This window comes from Micropterus salmoides, unplaced genomic scaffold (genome assembly GCF_014851395.1).
Source record: "Micropterus salmoides isolate LMB-PRFRI ecotype aquatic unplaced genomic scaffold, ASM1485139v1 Ms_hic_scaffold_21, whole genome shotgun sequence".
Classification (NCBI taxonomy): domain Eukaryota; kingdom Metazoa; phylum Chordata; class Actinopteri; order Centrarchiformes; family Centrarchidae; genus Micropterus; species Micropterus salmoides.
The window spans coordinates 19,688,124-19,710,732 of record NW_024041262.1 but is presented as its reverse complement, the minus strand read 5'-3'; the positions used below and the strand labels follow the sequence as shown (position 1 = coordinate 19,710,732).

At 37.6% G+C, this 22,609-nt stretch overlaps 2 protein-coding genes across 2 annotated transcripts; both read left to right on the top strand.

The window, feature by feature from the left end:
• The first annotated feature begins 2,312 nt into the window (after positions 1-2,312).
• LOC119916241 (5-hydroxytryptamine receptor 3A-like) lies at positions 2,313-12,066 on the top strand. Its single transcript, XM_038736180.1, has 10 exons — positions 2,313-2,337; positions 4,286-4,461; positions 6,510-6,554; positions 6,678-6,787; positions 7,904-8,073; positions 8,243-8,403; positions 8,900-9,110; positions 9,193-9,363; positions 9,572-9,645; positions 11,776-12,066. Exons 1-10 carry the CDS (start codon positions 2,313-2,315, stop codon positions 12,010-12,012), a joined length of 1,380 nt encoding a protein of 459 aa, XP_038592108.1. The 3' UTR covers positions 12,013-12,066.
• Positions 12,067-14,899: 2,833 nt separating this feature from the next.
• Positions 14,900-22,146, top strand: LOC119916139 (leucine-rich repeat-containing protein 59-like). Its single transcript, XM_038736038.1, is given in 9 exon segments — positions 14,900-15,060; positions 15,216-15,325; positions 15,485-15,544; positions 16,863-17,021; positions 17,762-17,866; positions 17,962-18,016; positions 18,019-18,033; positions 18,720-18,911; positions 20,236-22,146. Coding segments are annotated over 8 exon segments (969 nt in total). The 5' UTR covers positions 14,900-15,060; positions 15,216-15,223; the 3' UTR covers positions 20,517-22,146.
• Positions 22,147-22,609: the final 463 nt, after the last annotated feature.

Genomic DNA, 22,609 nt, shown 5'->3' with positions numbered 1-22,609 from the left:
AAGCTTTATCAAAGAGGAAAGTCTTAAGCCTACTCTTAAATGTGGAGATGGTGTCTGCCTCCTCACCCAAACTGGAACCTGGTTCCACAGGAGAGGAGCTTGATAGCTGAACGCTCTGGCTCCTAGTCTACTTTTGGAGACTCTAGGAACCACAAGTAACCCTGCATTCTGGGAGCGCAGTGCTCTGGTGGGGTAGTAAGGTACTATGAGCTCTTTAAGATAAGATGGTGCCTGACCATTAAGAGCTTTGTAGGTAAGAAGAATGATTTTAAATTCTATTCTGGATTTTACTGGAAGCCAATGCAAAGAAGCTAAAACAGGAGAAATGTGATCTCTTTTCCTGGTTCCTGTCAGAACACGTGCTGCAGCATTCTGAATCAGCTGAAGAGTCTTAATGGACTTTTTCGAGCAGCCTGATAATAAGGAATTGCAGTAATCCAGCCTAGAAGTAACAAATGCATGGACTAGTTTTTCTGCATCATTTTTAGACAGGATGTTCCTGATTCAGGAGGCCACGGGTAGCCAGTGGAGGTCACTAAGTAATGGAGTGAACTGAGTCCTTTTTGGCTGATCAAAAACAAGTCGTGCTGCTGCGTTCTGAACCATTTGTAGGGGTTTCACTGCACAAGCTGGAAGACCTCCTAGGAAGGCATTGCAATAGTCAAGGTGGGAGACAAACATGGCCTGTACCAGAAGCCGGGTGCCATACTGAGTAAGGTAGGGGCTGATTTTTCTTACTTAGTATATATTATTCTAGGATATAGGATGTACCATATACACTATAGGATATACTATAGAAGAATACTTAGTAGTAATACATGGTTGTGTTATAGGTTTTCAAAGGTTGATTGAGGCAACAAGGGATTACAAGGGATAAATTACATTTAGGGTCATTAAAAAGGGGGAAAAAGATATACACCCTGATTTATCACCTTATATTGTGCATATTTGACAGCTACTGAGACTTATCCAGAGTGCCTGCAGTATTTATGCCTTAAATATGTAAGAGTGCAGGAAATGTTGTGGGTTAACAGTAATATTGATCAGCCCACAGTGTGGTAGACATAAGCGGTTGTTGTTTCCTGCATTTGGTGTTTCAACTAAGGGTTGGTCATTCAGTTTACCCAGCCCTCTTCCAGTGAGAGGAAGTGGTATTTTTATAGTAACATGATATTTCCAGAAAGCCCAGAGTGGACAGAGATGCACATGTTTTACACACCTCTCACAGACTTTGGATTCTCACTGGTCCTGCATTCATGATGCTTGCTGGCTTTCTCTTTCTCCTCCTTCTCAGAGGTAAGGTTTCGATCATCCACTCAGTGTCCCTGTTGCTCTGAATAATCAACAGACCTCACTGTCAACAGCTTTCAATGGAATTAATTTCTTCCAAGGAAATAGTCTTAGTGAACTATTTGGCTAATCAAGATTAACATGGACACAGTTTTTCTAAAGATGTGTTGTTGCTGACTGCTTTTTAATGTTATGTTAATTCCATCCACCTGCACTATTTTGTGAGAGACAGAAATCTCAGAGATGGATGTCTCAAAACCTGGAAAGAATAACACTATCTGTCAACTAGAGTGAGACATTTGTTTTTATTTTTTTATTTTATTAGCTTATATGCTCAGTTGCCAGTTTACATTTTACTGTTTTATGTTTTTAACTTTTTTAAATTGTATTAAGCTTACCTTTACTGCAAATGAATCAATATTTCAGAAATAGTTCTGAGTGCTGCTGCTCATGATTTTATCAGTGTGCATTTGGTGATATTTAGCAGATTGTTCTCAAATGAAGAGACTATTTAGACTTAGTGTCCTGTAAAAGTGCCCACATTTAAAATCCTTTTAGTGGTCGAGTAGAGCTGGTCGAGTATGTGTGACCACAAACCACAGCATATTACTACAGATATTTGTGAGCTGGATTGACTTGAATCAATATTATATATTATTTATGATTGAAAAAACATACTAAAACAAGAGTGCTTAGCTGCTCACACGATATGGCAGGACTCTCATTTTACAGGAAATCACATGATTTTTAAAATAATCATTTGAATATTTGAGCAAACTCTATATATATCATTCTCTTTTTAAAAGTACATATTAATTTTTCTTGGGTCTAGCCTTGGACGTTTGTATTTGCTATGATTGCTGTACATTCCGACGGGTGCACCCGTAACCATAGCATACTTTGAAAACTCAGATTGTTGGTCAGTCCCAGATGTTTGTATTATCTAATGTGTAAAAAGTTCTTGCCAGATGAACATAGTAGCCAAATCTAAACTTAGTTTGGTGCCCGTTACAGCAACAAATATGGTTAGTCTGGTAGTTTGTTTGGGCAGAGTGGCCTGGGATGGAGTCAAATAACTAACTAATAATCAACTAACAAATGTTGCCAACGCTTAATCATTTTGTGTAGGAAAGCGGGAGATGTGTGTGCAAGGAAAACATGTTGAAAATAAAGATCTGTATACCCTTTTCTGTCAGGTGGAAGTAACTCCAATAATACAGAGCCACCGGAGCTACATGATGATCAACAGAACTTCAATCAGAGCTCTGAGGAAAGTATGTAGAGTAAATAAACACGCCAAAAGCACTCAGTAATTATATGTATTTATGTATGAATTTCAACAATGTATACATGGCAGACCATTTATACACGTTGAATTCACAAGGATTGGCCTGGGCTTACGTTAAGATTCCTGGCTTGAATTATTATCCTTATCCCAGTCCAGCCATGGCTGTGCCACCCAAAGAGACACCTGGCACACTCGTTTAACGATTTTTTTGTTATTGCCATACTAACACTTTTTTTTTTTGAAACTTTGGTTATTATGGTCTAATTATAATAACTGAAATTTAGTAGATTTATTAGTCGATACCAATACCAGTGAAAGTACCCAGATACCCTGTTAAAAAACAAAAACAAAATAATAAATCCTGTGTACTTTCAAATATACTCCTTTAATAACATATCAGATATAGCTCAATAATTGAAAAAAACAACCAAAAAACAGCAGAAGAAGAAGAATACATTGTTCTTTCTTGTGGGTCAGACCTGTGTTATGATGAAATTAGGTAATAATATAATATAATATCATCGGCCTACCTACAGACAACAAGAAAACTAAGTTCACCACAGTGTATTATAGGCTACAGTAAACGTTCAATACAAAACCCACAGTTCAACCAGCAATTAATGAGTCCTTATCTCAGTTCAAATCTCCTACGAGTCCATCTTTCTATATCCCAGTAAGCAAACAAAAAATACTCAGTTTGAAGTTCAATCCTAAAGTTGGCCAACGAGTCTCTCATGTTTAATAGACAAGCTTAGTAATTCTCCAACAACACTGGAGTTCCCCCGCAGCCTTCGATGCTGGTAAGCATGTAACCAGGCTGTAACTCAGGACAGCCTGGGCCTCTTTCGGACTGGTGCGTTTAGTTTGAAATCCCTTTTTACAGATATTTCCTGAGCTGACTGGTGGCTGTGTGTGACGCAGGTGCCGATCGCCACAATACACTTACCTTACTACACATTACAGTACAGTATTTCTGTTGTACATTTTTCCCGTCCATCAAAGCGGCCGATGGCCCAACAATTTCTCCAAGCACCACCACCACCGTCACCACATCATCAAGTTTCTGTAGTGTCAGCTTCTGTCAAGCTTAAGGCCTTTGTACAACAAGAAGGCAAGCAACAGCGTAACGTGCAGACGAAGCATCAACTTCGTCCGACTGCTTTCCTCTTGGGTGTCATGTGACCAGAGTGCACGCAGCTCTTGCGATTAGAAAATCTCGTTTTATTACATCGCGATAATATCGCTAATGCAATTAATTGTTCAGCCATATTTGCTAGGACAAAAGTAATTGTAATGCAAAGTGCTTTCAAGAACGAACAACGAACAAATATAAAGAATGAGAAAACACAAGCTGTTCCTCAATACCGAGTTCGCCAAGTTCGGACTTCTGTACTTTAAAGTTCGGACTTGGCAAGTTTGGCTCAGGAGTACAAACTCCCAGGAATGGGAGCCCGCAGTCGAAACGAAAACGTCCTAGCATTTTTTAAAATTACCTCTGTCTTGAGAATTCAACCACATATTTGGAGTTTTAACAACTATATTCTCGCATAAAAAACTCAGTACAGACAAGAACGCAGATTGAAAAACAGCCACTGATACAAACTAAACAAGCTAAAACAGGAAACTAAAATTATTACAAAAGTTATTTTTGAAAATAACAAGTAACTGAGAAAACATGTCTCAAACATAGGTGCTCTGTTCTAATTTATATTTTCTCTGTAGATGGACTGTCCTCTGAGCGTAACTGCAGTTATCACGATGTTTTAAAGCACTTGAACTTTACCGAAAACAAAGATCTGCACTCCTTGATCCGGCCTGTTAAAAACCACAAAGAGCCCACAGTGGTACACATGGATGTCCTACTCTATGCTATTCTAGATGTGGTAAGTGATTACTTGTTATTATAAATTGCAATTATTAGTCACTCTGCCAAGTAGTGTATCTTCTCAGTTGTACAATAGCATGATATCTCAGTGATTTACTGGAAATCTAGGCTATAAGCCAACATCAACATGTGGCCAGTTTCTGCTAAATGTTTCTTTTGCCAGTATTAAACAAATGTTGATATTTCATACAATTTCCTATAATTGGTTGCAAAATTCTTCTTATCTACTATTATCTTATCTACATCTATTGAAAAACAATTTTCTCCCCCTACAAACACTAACAGATAGATGGCACTGTTATTCATTGTACTTTATTCACCTTAATAATATTCACACATACTGTTTTTGTACTTGTTTTTTTTTTATTATTATTCTTATTGTAAACCATAGCAGTGACTGTGAAAGATTTGGCATTTGATGACTAATTTGATATTTTTCACAATCATATTTGTACTAAGCCCTCATATTCCCCGATAGAAGATACTACTATCCTGATTGTTTCTAATCTTGCTGATTGTTTTTTTTTTCACAAATCCAAATTCCAGTTTTTAGAATATATAAACATTGTCAGTTAGATAAAAGATGATAAAGTGCTGGAATCCTTCTGTATGTTAGATTAGATTTTTAAATATATTTAGTCACCTGTAACCTGACGGGGACAACATGCTGGTGGCAATAACTAAAGATGAAAATTTGGATCAAACAGATAAGACATACTTTACTTATGGACCTGTGATTATAAAGTCATAGTGTACATTTTTTGACATCTATTTTTCATTTTATCTTTTATCATTTTATCATTAAATCTTGCTTATTTTGTATTAAATGAAAGTCAAAACACATTAAGACCATGCAGCTAATATTCAAAACTCCCTTTTAAACTACATTTCATCCAGTTAGTCATTTCAGCTGCACCACAATCGTTGTCATTATCATCTTCAACATGATGACAGGAATATCCCATCAGTATGACCAATCAATCTGGCGGAGCCAGCCGTCACCATCTTGGCAGTGCGTCACTCCCGGATAACCAAAAATGGGCGAAGAGGTGGGTTATAGGTGGAGCTGTGATGACGTGTTGCTGAAACCACGCCTGCCTAGCGCAACATGACCAAGTTGTCTTAGGCTAAGAAGCTAATGCTATATGTTACTCTGTGTTGCTAGCTAGCTTGCTAGCCGGCTAACCTTGTCCTCTGGGGCTGTGTAATTCGAGGTTAGATAAAAAAGGACAGTGAGGCCTATAGACTTTAATCTGAGCTGAGGATGAATCCACGATGTCCAGCGATCCCTGTCTCTGTCCTTACATTGATGAAACATTGATCATAAAAGTGATCATGTTAAAAATCCTGTTTGGGTAACGAACTAATAACTAATTGGGATTTTGCTGTTTTTTTGTAAATGTAACGCCTTTCTAGTCTTTTCGACCACTACATTACATCTGCATTCACCAGTCACACACATTCATACACTGAGCCTAAGTGCTCAAACGAAAACTAACATTCACACTCATACACTGGCGGAATAGCTGCCAGGGGTAATTCAGGGTTCAGTATCTTGCCCAAGGACACTTCGACACGCAACCAGGGGGAGGCAGGGATTGAACTGCTGACCTTCCGATTAACTGCCAACCCGCTCTACCTCCTGAGCCACAGCCGTTTAAGTTTAAGACATAAACTTCTGCAAATCAATGTGTTACGTATGTGCTTTGATGCCAACTGCATGAATGAGGAAATGTGTCCGACAGCTACCTCAGGCTCTGCAGACAGAGAGAAAGTTTGCTGAAGAAAAACCACCAGTGAACAGATCACTTACCATGCATGGTAAATGACCCAGAGTTTAAGTTAACCCTCTTTCTGGAACAGAAAACCCAGAGTTTCCCTCATCTCAGGCTTAACAAACCCAGAAACTTAAACAGGGTGCTGTTTGTATACTCTTATTATCTGACTCTAGTGTGCCTATTCTAAACTCTGTCATATGACCTTTGATGTTTGTGAACTTGTAGTAACTTGTATTAACGATTTTCATAAATATTTCTTTTCTCATAGAATGAGAAGGAACAGCAAGTGGTTCCTTACGTTTGGATTAATATGGTGAGTTCTCTATAAAAAAAGAAAACACCTTTTGATTGATTGCATTCCCACCTCTCACTCTGTTGGGAAACTCAAATTTCTTTTGTTTAAACACCCCCCTCCCCCTCCTGTTTGCCTCTGTAGTGGTGGAAGAGCGACTACATTGCTTGGGATCCTGCAGACTTCTGTGGTATTAGGAAATTTTCTCTTCCTACTGAATTATTGTGGAAGCCAGATCTAACTATTGAAGAAATGTAAGTTTGAATGTATGTACAAGTATTCCCTTACACTCACAAATGCACATACAGGTGTATAGAGCATCATCTTACTGTTATTCACAATCATATTTATTGCATATATCCTGTAGGTATTGTATTTGACCTATCAAAGCCAATCAAGATTAAACTAATGTCAAGTTAACCAGTGGCTCCATCCTCCAAAACTCCTGTTGTGCCAAAACATTGTTCAAAGACCTTGAACAGATTCTAGCGGACAGCCTAAAGATACCTGTTATCTTTGAAAACAATTTTGTTAAGATATTTGGGGAAATGGTGCACCCAAAAAACATTTAAGACAGAAATTAAGAAATTGGTATTCAAATATATATATACAAGGAATCAGAACAGATTGTCCCCTGACTCCAGGGTTGTCGGTTCAGTCCCCGCCTTCCTTGAGCAAGACACAGAACCCCACATTGCTTCCAATGCCAAACATTTTTGCACGCTGCCATTGTTGTGTGAGTGAATGGGAGGCAGTTGTAAAGCTCTTTGGACAGAAGCAACTCAGAAATGCTGTCCATAATGTATTTTTGGGATTAAATGAAGGATATATCCGACAGGGAAAACAGATGTTAGAGAAGAATGAAGAACATCTTTTATGATGTTTCTGGTCATATGATGATAACGTTAACAACAAAGGAGTCGAATACATATCCTTTCACTCAGAAAAGATTTTCTGATGATAAATGCCAGCAATTTATTATTACCTCTTTGTTTTATTTAATTATTTATTTATTTAAGAATTACCCAACTAGTACCGAGTTGTAAAGTGCCACCAACATCGTTACAGTGATTAATTGGGCTAATTACTGCACGCACACAGTCCATTAGCACAGAAACTCTCCTGCTCTGACTTGTTTTAAAGTGAAAGTACAGATGCTTTCAGAAAATGCAAAAGGGTGGGGGTTTAAGGCATCCAACAAAATGTCCCCAGCCAGTATTGAATTAGAAATGTTTCAGTTATATGGTATGCGTTGTAGTTTATTGCATACTTTCAGTGTATTTTACATGAAGTTATGTTCTAAAGTAAAATAGATAATACCATTTGTGAAAATCATATTAAAGCAAACGTGTGTGTTTGTTCTCGTACAGGACAGAGAAGGACAAGGCCCCTCCAAGTCCTTATCTCACTGTTAACAGTCGAGGTGAAGTAGAAGTTATGAACGACCAGGTACTGGTCAGCACCTGTGGAATGCACGTTTACAAATTCCCCTTTGACATTCAGAGCTGCAACATCTCCTTCAAGTCTGTCGTACACTCTGGTGAGCACGTAATCTCTTGTGTTACAAGTTTCTGTAAGTTGTTTATGTGTTCTGGTGTCTGTTGGAATGCATGCGTGTGCTTTCATAACTTTGAAAATCTAATGCCATACATTCCTCACTTGTTGATCTGCAAGAAAACCTCAGTTTTATTTTTTATCTACCACTTCAGTTGAAGAAATACACCTTGTTCAGTATCTCAACTCTTCTGAGGCCACAGAGTCGTCTCGTGAGTTGATGCGGACCCAGTACGAGTGGCTGTTCATCAACATGACAGTCACCAACAAAACTGTCGAGACTTTCGGCTTCAAACAAGATGTGATGATTTATACAGTAAGTATTACTGAGAAAACATCATGTGTCTTAAGTAAGTAGAAATACTGAAGTGTTTCCATTTCCATTCTTTACATTTTCTTTTACAGAAGGAAATATTGTTCTGTCACTGAATTATTTGCAGTTTAAATGTTACTGATTCAGCATAAGAGGCCCTATTTTTATGGCGCAAAATGATAAGTGTGACAACAAGCACAAAGCGGTAAGTTGTGGGCACACGGACTGTGTAAACTAAGATAACTAAGATTTGGCAAAAAGCACACACTCTGGACCAATCCCTGTACAATGTAGAATTTCCACCCTTTCTCTTGCATTACTACTTCAAATGAGCAGACAATTTGAGTGCTTCTTGCACCACTGTATACATGGGCAGGTTGGGACAGACTACCTCGTTTTTGCAACCTACAGTATATCCTACTAATACCTGTAGATGCTTCAGTTTGGCCTTTGTCAAATGTATAAATCCACTATCTGACCCTTGAACATAACTTCACAGATCTCCATCAGGAGGAGGTCTGCCCTTTACATCGCCAACTTCATGTTGCCCGTCTTGTTCTTCTTGTGTCTGGACTTGGCCTCCTTCCTGATCTCAGACAGCGGGGGTGAGAAGCTCAGCTTCAAGGTCACTGTTCTGCTTGCTGTCACTGTGTTACAACTTATTCTGAATGAAATTCTGCCTTCTTCATCAGACAAGATTCCACTTATAGGTAAAAGAAAACTTTACAGAGCACATCCTGACTTCATGTGCAGTTATTTGTCCACATTAATGATGCTGCCTTCTCCCTTTAGCGACCTACTGTATTGGAATTTTTGGTTTGATGCTGCTCAGCCTCCTGGAGACGATTTTGGTAATGCATCTGATGGAGAAAGACTCCCAAGACGACGAGGCCGATAAAGACCAAAGCCTGAGTGAGGACTGTAACAAACAGAGCAAAGCCAACTTCCACAAGTATGATGCAGGTGAGATTAAGCATAGATTTCTACAAAACTCTGGATCTCAACTCAATCTCCCCTTGTTGTTCAGTTTGCTACTGTTTTTTTTTACTGCTATAATGGTGTTCACCTTTATGATATGAATACTCACAGACACACTTGTTTTTTCTTTTTATACACAATTGTATATATTTTATATTCTACAATCATCTTTGTGTAAAATATATCTTGGCAGAGATGAAGAAATGGACTCTCTGTGATGTGTCTACTGGTGAAACTCCATCTGAACTGCTGTCGGAGGCCAAAGAGGTTAGAATGTCAAGATACCTTGAATATGGACATTTTTCAGCATTTACAAATAAAGCATTTTGCAGAAAACAATGAAATAACTGTTAAGAGTTACATTTGTATGCATCCTCCTTTGATATACATCTGTCAGCTCTTGTTTGCTAAAACCATATCATAATGTAGCACTACAGCTAATACAGACAAAGTTAGTAAGAATAAAAAGTAAAATTAGCATGAAATTCCTTAAAACCACTGGGATGCGTAAACTCATTCTGGCTATTGTATTCATTACGTTAGCATGTTTAAAAATCAAACAAACAAAAATATTTTAGACACAGAAAAGGTTCCAGATGCATAATGTGTGTGCAATAACTTGAGTTCATATTAGAGATAATATCAGAATCAGAATCAGCTTCATTTGCCAGGTATGTGTACACATACGAGGGATTTGGCTTTGGATCGTACATTTCTCATGATGCACTTACTCATACATTAATATAATCAGATACAAACTACAGTATACGGAACATATACATACACACACTAAACCAAAAAAACAATATACACAGACTGAGACAATAGTGCAATGAGCAGAGTGCCGAGGATGCAGGAGCAAATTATTATTATCATTATTATTATTATTATGTACATGTCTGAGGTGGATTTGATATACACATATACACATATACACATACACAGTGTGATGGAGCATGGTGCAAAGGATGCTGGAATAAATAAGTATTATGTGCAGGTGCTATGTACTTGAGGAAGGTGGATATGATACAGTATACACAATATGACAATATAATAGTATGAACAGTATGAACAGCACTAAAATACAGAATGACATATACAATTAAAAGTAGTAACCAGTAAATAGGTGGCTGATTAGAGACAGAGTTACTGGGTTAATGTATATACTCTGCACTCTTGATTTTTCTCTCAGAAAAATTATAGTACACTAAACAAAAGTCAAACTGATCACTGAACTTGATCACAGACCCTGACAAATGTTGCCAAACACAATTCATAAAACATATAACCACCTATAATCACTGCTTGAAGTGGAAAAAAAGGGGCTGATACATAGGGCTGGGCAATATGGCCAAAAATGTTATCGTGATAAAAATGTCACATGACTCGATATCAGTATTTATCAGGATAAATGTCAATGTCTTTCAAGTTTAAAGGCTGATTTTTGCTCCTGAGTTAAAGTTTTTAAATTGTGGTTTTAAACTTTTCTTTATGGTCAGAACAAATACTTGATGCCAAACATTGGATCACTTCACAAATCTGAGGTAGAACATTCAATACTATTAAGATAAAATCTGTTTTTAATAAATACAATTTAAATCCTTTTCTGTCCTGTTTCCTCAACAAAATAAATATCTGAATAGAAAAATGAGGTGCTAATTTGTTCATGATTCAAATGAATTAAATCAAATATTTATTGAACATTGGTCCCCGGTACACCAAAGAGTAAAATGTAGACGTGGTCCACCGATAGATTACCTTCCGACAAAAATGGCCTTGTTACATTCGCAAAGGTCCAGACAATCCAGTTCAGTCAAATATTTAGTACAAAACGTATTATTATGTATACACACAGACTGCTGCTTTGTTTTATATTAGCCTAACTGTATTTAGCATGTAAACAAGAAAAAGTTGCCACACGTTGACCTTTTGAATGACACCTCAGTTGAACCAGTAGAAACTTCCATGCCCTGTTCACAGCCTACAATAGCTAATGAGTGTCCACATAGTTGGTAAGTTCCAATCCCCTTTCTTTCGTGTATACACCAAGCCAAGCTACCAATTGTGCTGAGGACTGGCACATCACACACACACGCTATGCACAGTTAAAAAAATATGCTAGAATACTTTCCACAGACATAAATAGATATGTATTTTGTTGGGAGGTGGCCATTGTATAGGTGGGATAATACCCTCTACGTTTGTAGATTCCACTATTGTAATGAGATTCTGCAGAACATAGAACTTGTATCGGGGCTGAGGTTTAAAATAAATCTAGATATCTAGAGCCAGATACCTTTCATATTACAATTGACACAAAAATGTGAACTTCAAATGCAGCAGCTGGATTAGCATTATCACATTTTTTAACCACAGTTTATTAAACTACTTCTGCAGGGTAGCAGCAGCAAACTGACAGAGGAGTGCCATGACTCTGAAAAGCTCTCAGATGACCTAAGGGAAGTGTTGAAAACACTGATCGTGCTTCTCAACAGCAAGAAGGAAGAAGGGAAGCCCGGCTACTGGGCCAGAGTGACTAAAAGAATCAACAAAGCCTTTTTCATTTTCTATGTCATAGCTGCGAGTCTGTTTTTACTCTGTATGTGTATCAGTTGGACTTATGCAGAAGAATAATTGTGCTAAATAGTGAAACATACTGAATGATTGAGTTACAGTTCCCAGAAGTTGTAATGCGTTCATTTTTGGTGATCAGTCCTACATCAGCACTATGAACCTACTGGGAAAATTTATTCTGATGATTGACAACAAGTCATGTGGCCCTTCAGGTTATGCAGATGTGAAGCTTTGGTGATTACAAAGTCTCTGCCCCCAGTTTGGTGTCATTAACTTAAGTCACTGACCACACACACACACTCCCACCTTGTTCTACTGATCTAGAAAAGCTTATGAGGAAAGATGTAGTTGGCTGTTCAGAAAATATTTAATCCGTCCTGTAATGCAATCACACACATCTGCTATTTTCAATCACACATGTTGTATTGTAATATTCTAGTACACTAATATGTGAGAAAGTGCTATGTCAAGTGTTTAATTATGCATGCAGATGTTAGCAAGATTGCACCTTGTTCTAGATAAATATATATCTTAAGTATGCAGTAACGGATATTATTTTCCAAATATATAAAATGAGCATGCTATTCAAGCAAATTCATAAATACCAACGTTATCATGATGACATGCTCACAATAACAATACTAACATGTCAATGTTTAGTAGATATAAAGTTTACAATGCTCACCATTTCAGATTAGCGTCTTAGCATGCTTACATGTGTTCAGAGGATCACTAAAGTCTGTAGGATTCATTCTTGGGAACCGTAATTAGGTGTACAAGCTTTTGTGCCAATCTATCCAGTAGATGTTGAAATATTTCAGTCTAAACCAAAGAACGACCTACAAACCAATATTGCCATCTGTTGAGCCAAGGTGCTAACGTAACAGGTTGTTCATATATCTATCTGCATTAATCTTCTTTATGTATTCACAATGGAATAACAGTACTGATATCTGAAAACATGTATCAGACTCTTTGTGATGCAGAAATAAACAATAAAACAAAACCTATTCGCGCTATTTTTTCGTATGTGTGTGTGAGGGAACCAAAATAGTAAGGTTGTGTCCAGAAAACCAAACCAATGAGCTGAAGGATGCTAAAATGCTCCTCAGAGCTGAGGGGAACTACAGAAAATACTCTGAGGGTTCATCACTAAGAGAAGCCACCTACTCACTTCACTTAAGAAGTCACAAGATCCAATGTTAATTTAACAATGTTAATTAGACCCACATGAAATGAATCCTAATTCCCCCAGAATACTCTCAACTCTTGTAGTTTTGAAGTGAGGAATCATACAAGTGGGGATTATCTGATTAATCTGCCTAATTTAACACTTTAACACATGACCAGCTGTTGCTTTAAGTGGGAATGATTGTTGTATTGTCTGTCTCAATAATCAAACACATTAATAACAACAAATACAACAAGCTATTTCTCCTGAAAAAAAATCTAAATTTAATTTGCCAGTTACACACGGATGCTTCAAATAAGATTTTCTTAGAAACTACAGGGTGTTCGGGGTGTTTGGGTATTCCAAATGGAGAATTAAAGTGGCATGAAACTTGGTCAACGGGTGATAAATATTGTATTAGTAAGAAAACAAAAAATGTTTTCACAATGTCCATCACATGTAGTCACTTTTTTGACAATGTTTCCATCCTCTAGTCCATCAGACAAAGTCCATAAATATTGTGTCATTTTTTTTAAATTTGGTACAAGATATAAAAATGTGTTGGTAAGATTAATACAGGATATTGAATATTCTTGTGATTTCTGTGGATATTAATTTATTTATATATTTAATCCATTATATTATCAGGTAGTATCATTGAGATCATGACATCTTTTTCAGGAGAGACCTGTGTACAAGAATAAACATATACAGGACAGACAAAAAACATTCACACACAAGTTAGATACGAGTTTTATATTAAGAAAGAAAGTGGAACTGCAAATACTCGAGTATAGTCTTTTAAAATCTTCAGGTGAAATGTTACTTTAGTTTATGAGCAAATGGTCCAACAAAGGCATTTTGGACAAAGATTTGATTTTCTTTGTGCAATTAGTTTTAAATCCACATTCATAAAAAAGACAGGCGCTGACTCCAAACCTATTCCTGGACAATTAAGTCAATATGGCACTACAATTAAACAAGAAGGTTGAAAATATCATGACCAAGATGCCAGCGTGCACACCACACGAGACTCAGCATCTCTCCAGATTCTGCAAATGATTACTTATATGCCTGTTAATTTCAGGTCTGTTCACTCAGAATAGTCTTGCATACATATCATAAAGCTACATACAATACATATTTATACTACTGTCTATACTAAACATATCTGATCTATAGTGAATTCGTATTTATACTAATGTCTATAGTACTTATTTCTGATCTAGTGTAGACACCGTATTCTTATCATACTTCCAGCATAATGTCTACTAGTAGCATTATTTGTGGCCTACTCACAACTGCACTATGCAATACATATACCTGCAGTGTCCACTGTAACCACTGCACATATCTATCTATATCTTAGCATATATACCATCAGTGGTATTTATATTATGCTGCACTTTACTGCTTTTTGCATTTCTGGTTAGATGAAAATCTATCTCTTATTGTTTAAAGTATGCGATGAATCAGTTTAGCATATTTGATGTACTGGCATGATTTTTGCAGTTATATATGGTTGAAATTCTTTGGATAAAAACATCAGCTAAATAAGTTTAATGTAATTATAATATTTGAATCTAACAATTTTTTAATGCATCAATATGTTTGTAATTATTCAATACTATCTGATGATACTACTGGTAAAATTAGTTTTTGTTTATAATTATTTGTTGTCCTGTGTATTTAATGTTTGTAGTGTGTTGTGTGTCCTCCTGGGCTGCAGGCGGCGCTGTTTGCTTCAACGTCACCGCGCTGTCGTTCAATCAGTGACGTGGATTTTCATTGTGGCAGTCAGTGCTGCCAAAAAGACAGACCCGCCAACGTTTCAGAGCTTTTCCTCTAACTTTGTTCACATTTAGAAGTTGGACCACTCATTTTCTTTCCTCCGTTTGTCGCACTTGAACACAGTTTTGTCACAGCTTTCATAACAGGTGAGCGGGTCTCGTAAAACGTTAATGTTAGAGGGGTTTCCTGCTCTCTGCTGCTAGTCGAAAGTACCTGCAGTAAAAACTGTTAAAATTGGTTAGAAATCCCCTCGTGTCAGTGTTTATTTTCCACATTAACTCTACGGTGTGTTTTCTCACAGGCCCCAGGATGAGTAAAAACAGCAAAGTGTTGAACCTGAAGGATAAAATCAGTGGGAAAGAAGCGGACCTGAGCTTGTGTAACCTCACTGAGGTGCCAGTCAGAGAGCTGGTAGGTTAACCTTACGTGTCTGTGTCTCTGTTTGTGTGTGATCATGAAGTCGGATTAAACATTGCACTGTAACTTTAAGCACAAGGCTGTCATGCTGTTTTATTTGTTAAAATGCTTGTTGAATGGACAGTTAAGCCTGATATTAATCTATCCCAACAGGCTTTATTTACCAAAGCAACTGTTGTGGACTTGTCCTGCAACAACATCATCTCTCTTCCTGTAAGTATAAACACAATCATACTGTACTAAACACACCATTTAGCCCTTAGAGCCCTGCTTTTTTTGGCTTGTGACTCCTTAAACTGGAGCCATGTGTTATGGCTTCAGTGTGAGAGTGTCAGGGTTGGGCGATATGGACCAAAAATCACATCCTGGTATTTTTAGGCTGAATTTCGATACACAATATATATCGGTATGCTCTACAAATTGGGCTAAATTTTCAGTTGTACCTCGAAGCCAAATTTGAGCTGTAGGATCACACATCTGATCTTTTAGGTCCAAAATGTGTCCATATCCTTATAATAACGATATACCTAGAGAGTGTAGAGTGATATTACTTAGATTATTTAGTTTTAAGTATCTTTAGAGGCACGGAGAGATTAAAGTATCCAGACAAAATACGGGAAACAAATAGGACATTGACTCCTCTTCTTTCTTATACCTTTATAATTATTTCATAACGTCTCATATTTATCTCGGGACCATAATTTGGGAACCACTTGAGCCCTTAAATGTACTTAATAGAAATTAAAATTAAATTAAAAACATTTTACATTCAACTTTTATAGCTTAAAGCTTTGTATTGTGGATTTTTAGAGAAATTAATGTATTAAATTAAGTAGTTATTAAGGGATTTTTAAAGTGTTTAAATTGTAATCAGTTTGACAACTAAAGGTATGTAACAACTTCACGCCCGCAAACCTCTTAATGTACCTGTAAAGTGAAATCTGGGATAGTTTTAAATTGAAGTCAAGTCTTCCTGGCCTTTTCATTATATTGAATATAAAGCAGTCACAAATTTTCATCTTCTCAAAAGTAGTCTCAATTATTGCAAAACAAACGTGTTCTTCATTTAAAAGGTAAGGCAGCTTAATTTGAGTAACACATTTCACACAAGAGGCAAGTCATAGTGCTTTTAGACAGGCAAAGAAAAGCATGAGAATGACATTAAAAACAATAATAAGCAATAAAAATCAGACAAGATTTTAGAAATTAGATTAAAATAAATAAACTACATATAATGAAAGTTTATAACACTAAATTTAGGGGATTGTCTAAATGAATGAAGGATTAATGTGAATTTTGTCTGTCCTTGGAGACTGAGATTGGTTAAGTTTTAAACCCCTCTGAGGTAAATTTGTGATGTGTGAGACAAATAAGTAAAAGTGTACAGTTGGTCATAGAGGAGTCAGTCCCTCTCAAACTCTGGGATTACAGGTTGAGCTGCCTCCTGCTTAACCTGCTAACCTTAAATTTGACCTGCAGATTTCCATTGCAGGTCAGACATTGTCATTGTCACTTGGTTTCTTTCATGTAGCCAGAGTTCTGCAACCTGACCCACCTGGTGAAAGTGGATCTGAGTAAAAACCAGCTGACCTGTCTGCCAGATGACCTGGGGAACCTGGCCAACCTTCAACATCTGGACCTGTACAACAACAAGCTGACTGTGCTGCCCGTCAGCTTCTCTCAGCTCAGGGTAAGTTCCAGACACAAGCATTGTTTGCTCATATTACATTTGTACTGAACTATTAACATAAAGCTGCAACATCAGTGAGTGTAATATCAAGACTGACACCGGCCAGTTATTAGGTGCTTATTTTTGTACATTTTTTGATGCAGTATAAAAAGGAATCTTTAATACAATTCTGTTTATTGTACTCTCAGATCTGTCGGTTACATTTAAAGCTAGACCAGCAGCCAAATAGCTCAACTTAACATAAAGCCTGGACTCAGGGGGAAACAGCTACCCTGGGTCTGTGCAAAGGTGAACTCCTCTAAGCTCACCTATTAACACATCTCTCATTTGCTTAATCCATACAATAACCAAACTGGTAATTAACAAACTAATTTGTGAGCTTTAGAGGGTGTTTTTTTACCTTTTGCAAAGAGCTTGGCTAGCTATTTACAGTCTTTATGCTAAGCTAACCAGCTGCTAGCTGTAGCTTCATATTTAGCATACAGACATGAGTGTTATCAATCTCTGATCAAACTCTGTGAGAAAGTGAATAATCATATTTCTCAAAATGTTGAACTTTTCCTATATATTCCTATATGATATGGTTATTATATGGTGTCAACCTCTGCTGATATACTTTAGTACTCAAATGTTGTTAAAGATGATGTCTTTACTTACATGATCTGTGATTTGTGTGATGATGTGTTTTGACCTCTTGGCAGTATTTATTTTACTCAGTCTATGTGTGTGTCGGTTTTCAGAGTCTGAAGTGGTTGGATCTGAAGGATAACCCGCTAGAGGCCGGCCTGGCCAAGGCAGCAGGAGACTGTCTGGATGAGAAACAGTGCAAACAGTGTGCCTCCAAGGTGAAAGGGAGAGAGAAATAGATGGATAAGAATGATTGAGAAGAGATCAGTAAAGCAGTCTACAGTATCTAAAGCTAAAGGTCATTTTCTTCCAGGTTCTGGAGCACATGAGAGCTATTCAGGATGAGGTTGATCGCGTACGAGAGAAACGCTTTTGAGGGAAAAAGGTGGGAAATGTGTTTTTCAGGAGACGTCTGTGGATGGAGTTGATCAACTGCATTTTGCATCTGTAATACTTTTTGGGTACAGCACAGACCAAAATGTGTATGTGGCACAGAGTGTAGAAGACTGTCAAGAACTAAACACTTTGATCAGAAAGTTTTGGATTTAAATAAAAACAAATGACAGCAGAAACTCCTGTATCTCATCAAACCTGCCCTGTTGATCAAAGTGTGTAACACAGTGCCATTCACTAGTGCTGGAAGAAGTACTTTGGTAAAAGTACCAATATATCAATGTGAAAGTACTCCACAACAAGTTAAAGTCCTGCATTTAAACAGCACAGTATATTTAAAAATTTAAAAAGTTCTTGTCAAGTACTTCCACAAGTACTAGTTCCACAGACTGTGACTGATAAACTGTTATATATGACATTATTAGATTAATACTTAGTTGCATTAACATGTAAGCAGCTTTACACTATTGTAGCAGGTCGAGGTGGAGCTAGTTTTATCTGTGGCCAAGATAATGATGATTGAGCTTTTCTTGTCTCAGGAGTTTTATCTTCTGAGGACTAAGTGCTTTTTGTTTATTGCAGGAAACCAGATAATACAGTTTTATTAATGTCCTGTTATGAACGACTGTGATAGTGGTCCGTCTTGTGATCCGTCTGTCTGACTGCATCTTCACCCAGAGCTGGAGAGGAAGAAGGAGGTGAAGCAGAGGGAGCGGGAGGCCAGAGAGAAGGAGGCTCGTAAACGGGAGAAGGCGGAGGAGAAGGAGAAGAGGAGGAAAGAGTATAACGCTCAGATGGCGGCCGTGGCTGCACGGGAGCAACAGAAGAAGAAGAATGAGGAGAAGAAGAAAAAGAATGGACAGGCAGCAGGTGGGATTAAAGCGTCTTTACTTGTCCAATGCGCCTCTGCAGTGACCACGCCCCAACTTCCAGATAGCCAATTACAGCTGACTTCAGAGTACTACATATTACAGTACAGCTACAATTACAGCTCAAGCACGCCACAGTTATATTTTTTGTGGTATACGTTTTATTTTTAACAAGTTGTTAGCATGTTTATGAGGAGCTGCCTCTGAAAAGTGATGTTATTAGCTAGTTTTCTAATCGCTCCACTGATTATGAGGAATGACGACCAGCCCTGAAAGTAAAATCTTATTCATTTATGTGAGGCAGAAAGTTTTTGCCCTACAGATTATAAGCATTGTGTTGGCCATCGACCAAACCTTGGTAACAATAGTTTAAGTCATGTAAGATTTTAGGTTGATTTCAGCTCGTTTTGTTAAATGAATATGGTAGTCGTGCAGTTTTGGGATGCACTAATCTAACGTTTTCTCTCCTGATACCTCGACTCAGAGTATCTGCCAAAACAGAGAACCAATCTGATAGCAGTGCTCTATTTTTAGATAACATGAGGCCAGAGATTGCTGTGGCACTAAGAACTGAGGCAGCAGCCGTGCTGTGACTGAATGAATGCTGAGTTTAACAATGACAGCTGATCACACGTATTCAAAAATATACAAACACACTTTTACCTAAATAACCTCAGATATACATGAATTTACAGTAAACAAAAGCCTGTGCAGGGGAGATAGGTAGTTTGAAGTTTATACAAAAAGGCCTTTCCTAAAAGCTCCATGTAAAATTAACATGGATTGCATGTATTTGTTACATTAAATAAAAATAAAAAGGGTACAAAACTAGTACAGTTATTTCTCCTTCCATGTCACCAACATTCAACACTGTTATTGGGAAGTTACCAATGTTTAAGATGTTTCTTTTTTAATAGTAAACAAAGATGATGAATGATATAAGTTTGAATTCACAAAACAGCGCCTCTGTATCAAAATGAGAGATTTTGCACATTACTGGAACCGAAAGTCTTAAGTACCAGCGGTTGCTGAAATAAAATATTATAAATAAATGTACAAACATGCAAAATAAAAGTAAAGACATACAAGTCTGTAGTTTTTTAATACTAAAGTAGAGTAGTAGTTGAAATGTTAACGTAACAAAATCAGGACTGATGCTTTTCGATGCATTCTGGGGGGATATTCAACATTTGACCATTTGCTAAAAAAGCATCTCTTTCATGAGCCATGTTGTTAAAAAATTAAACCTAGAATCAAAACCCAGGTATAGTTTTTTAAGAGTTTGTTTTGTTCTAATGTCACCCTCTCTCGCTTCATCTCAACAGATAAAAAGCTTGTTGTGGAATCGGCTCCTAAACCTCGGCGTTCTCTTGTTGGCCTGATGTTCAAGCTCCTCCTCCTGCTGCTACTGGGATTGGCCGGAGTCGCCGCTGCATGCCGGCTGACCGACCTGCGGAAGGAAGCCGTGTGTGTGCCGGTCAATGTCGCCGTGGACGACAGCCTATCCTGGGCCAAAGAGCAGGAGGGTGTGGTTAGACAGCTGGTGCAAAATCTGTCCTCTGCAGCGAAAGAGTTTCTTGAATCTACGCAAGCGTCTAAGAACTAAACTATCATCTGCTGTCATCAACTTCCAGAGCTGCAGGTTTTCCACTTCCACCTGTGAATCCTGGCTTTTTTTAATATGCTGAAATCATGAATCTCATTAAGATGGACAACCCTGCATCCCCTCACCCTGTTTGAGGTGCTGGGAGGTGAAGAGTCTGTACAGATAGATAAAGGGGGGTGGACAGATGTGTTAAAATCATCTTAAATTCCTATGGAATTGTTGTCGCTCTTGTACCCTTCTTTGTACAGCCTGTTTTTAAAAAAACTCATCGTCTTAAATGCCGTCCGTGTTCTGCACTTTGACCACCACCCAGAGCTGGTTTGTGTTCTTGTGCATCGTGTGGAACGTGGGTTGTATTTGAGAGATGTTAAGTGAAATGTCAAGTGGCCATGTCAGTGCTGCACTGGAGTGTCGAATCACATGTTTGCTGCCAGTCAGAGTCGTGCATCAGCCAGTGTTAGATGTGGCAGTCTGAGCATGTGCAGTGAAGGCTGCGCAAATGCAGAACTGGCTCATCTGTGGCCTCCTCTTTTCTTTATAGTCTTACAGTCACCAGCTAAATCTCACAGCAAATACACACACACACACACACACACACACACACACACACACACACATTATCTTATCACATATATAATGGTATCAGGTGTGTCTGCTGGCTAACGACTAACAAGAAATGCCAAAGATACGTTTGAAGTCATTTAGAAACAGCGTTGTCATTACGTAGTTTGTCCAGCTCAGTGCAGTACTGTAATATTATCCATTTACAAGAATATATTTGCCGATTTATTTTTCAGTCAATTAACTAACTGAATCATTGACTAATCTTTTCAGTAAAAAAAACAGCCGATTAATCATCATCAGATTTTTATAAACTCAAATATTGATATTTATTCTGGCCTCTAAAATCCTGTATTAGTCAGGCTCCAATGTATTAAACTGTATTAAAAGGACCATACTGATAGTTTTCCATGTGTTAGCTATACGCTAGACCTACTTTCCTACACTTATTGGTTTCCATTAATTTCCGTACAGTCTGAAAAGTAACTTGAAGCTCGCCATCACAGTACACATCAAGTCTGCAAGAATATGTGTTAAAGTGAATTTACTGTAACAAGATACAGACTCTTAATATCCACTTAAACGTCATTACCACACAAATAATGGAACTTCAGCACAAATACATCCAGACTTGATGTTCACTGTTATGGATGGATTACACAGACAATTGAAAGCAATGGCTGCATGGAAGGGAGGAAAACATTAGCAAAAACGTTAGCTGTAATACAAGTGTACATGGTTTTTTTTTTGTTTTATTAGTTGTAAAACGATTGGTATGGTCCTTTTTAACTCTAAATCATCTGATAAATAAGGATCAAGTTATATTGAACTAGTGGTCCTTTCTTCTTGTAATCATGTCATGTCTTATGTTAACTATAGAAATAAAAGGCAACTGGCAGATTATTTTACTGTTCTTTCAGTTTTAACTGGTGACTTCTGAAATGCATCTTCTTGTCATTTGTCAGGGTGTCTTCATGCAAAAAGCTGCCTTTGCTGCTGTGGTTCTTGTAAAGCTTTCTCCATGCTCAAACATTGTCAGCACCAATAAATGGCTATGCACTGCAAGACATTTTTGAACTGTGTCTGTGTTTTTGTAATAGAAGAAGGTGGCGGTGAATACAACTTAGCAACTGGGAAATTCTCCTGATTTTGAGAGAACATCAGAAAAAATATCTTTCTCTAAGTTAAATGCATCCTGAAAGTAGACAATATTATTTAAATATGGAAAAATCTGATTAAATGAGCAAACAAGACTAAGAATCTAACCATGACACAGCTGAATATAAGCTAAGCTTCACAGTACAAACACAGATCTAACTGCATGCTGGATGATAGCTATTTCCTGATCATCACTTTGACTTACAAAGTCAATACCTCAGACGTTAATGTGAATGAGTACAGAGACTAACATGACAGAGAGGGCAGTCTGTGAAAGGCAGCAACAACAGTCACCATTAGCCTCATGAAACCTTAGTCTAATATGTATTTATAATGTGTCCACTAGTGGAGGGAAGTTAATGTGATGACATGTT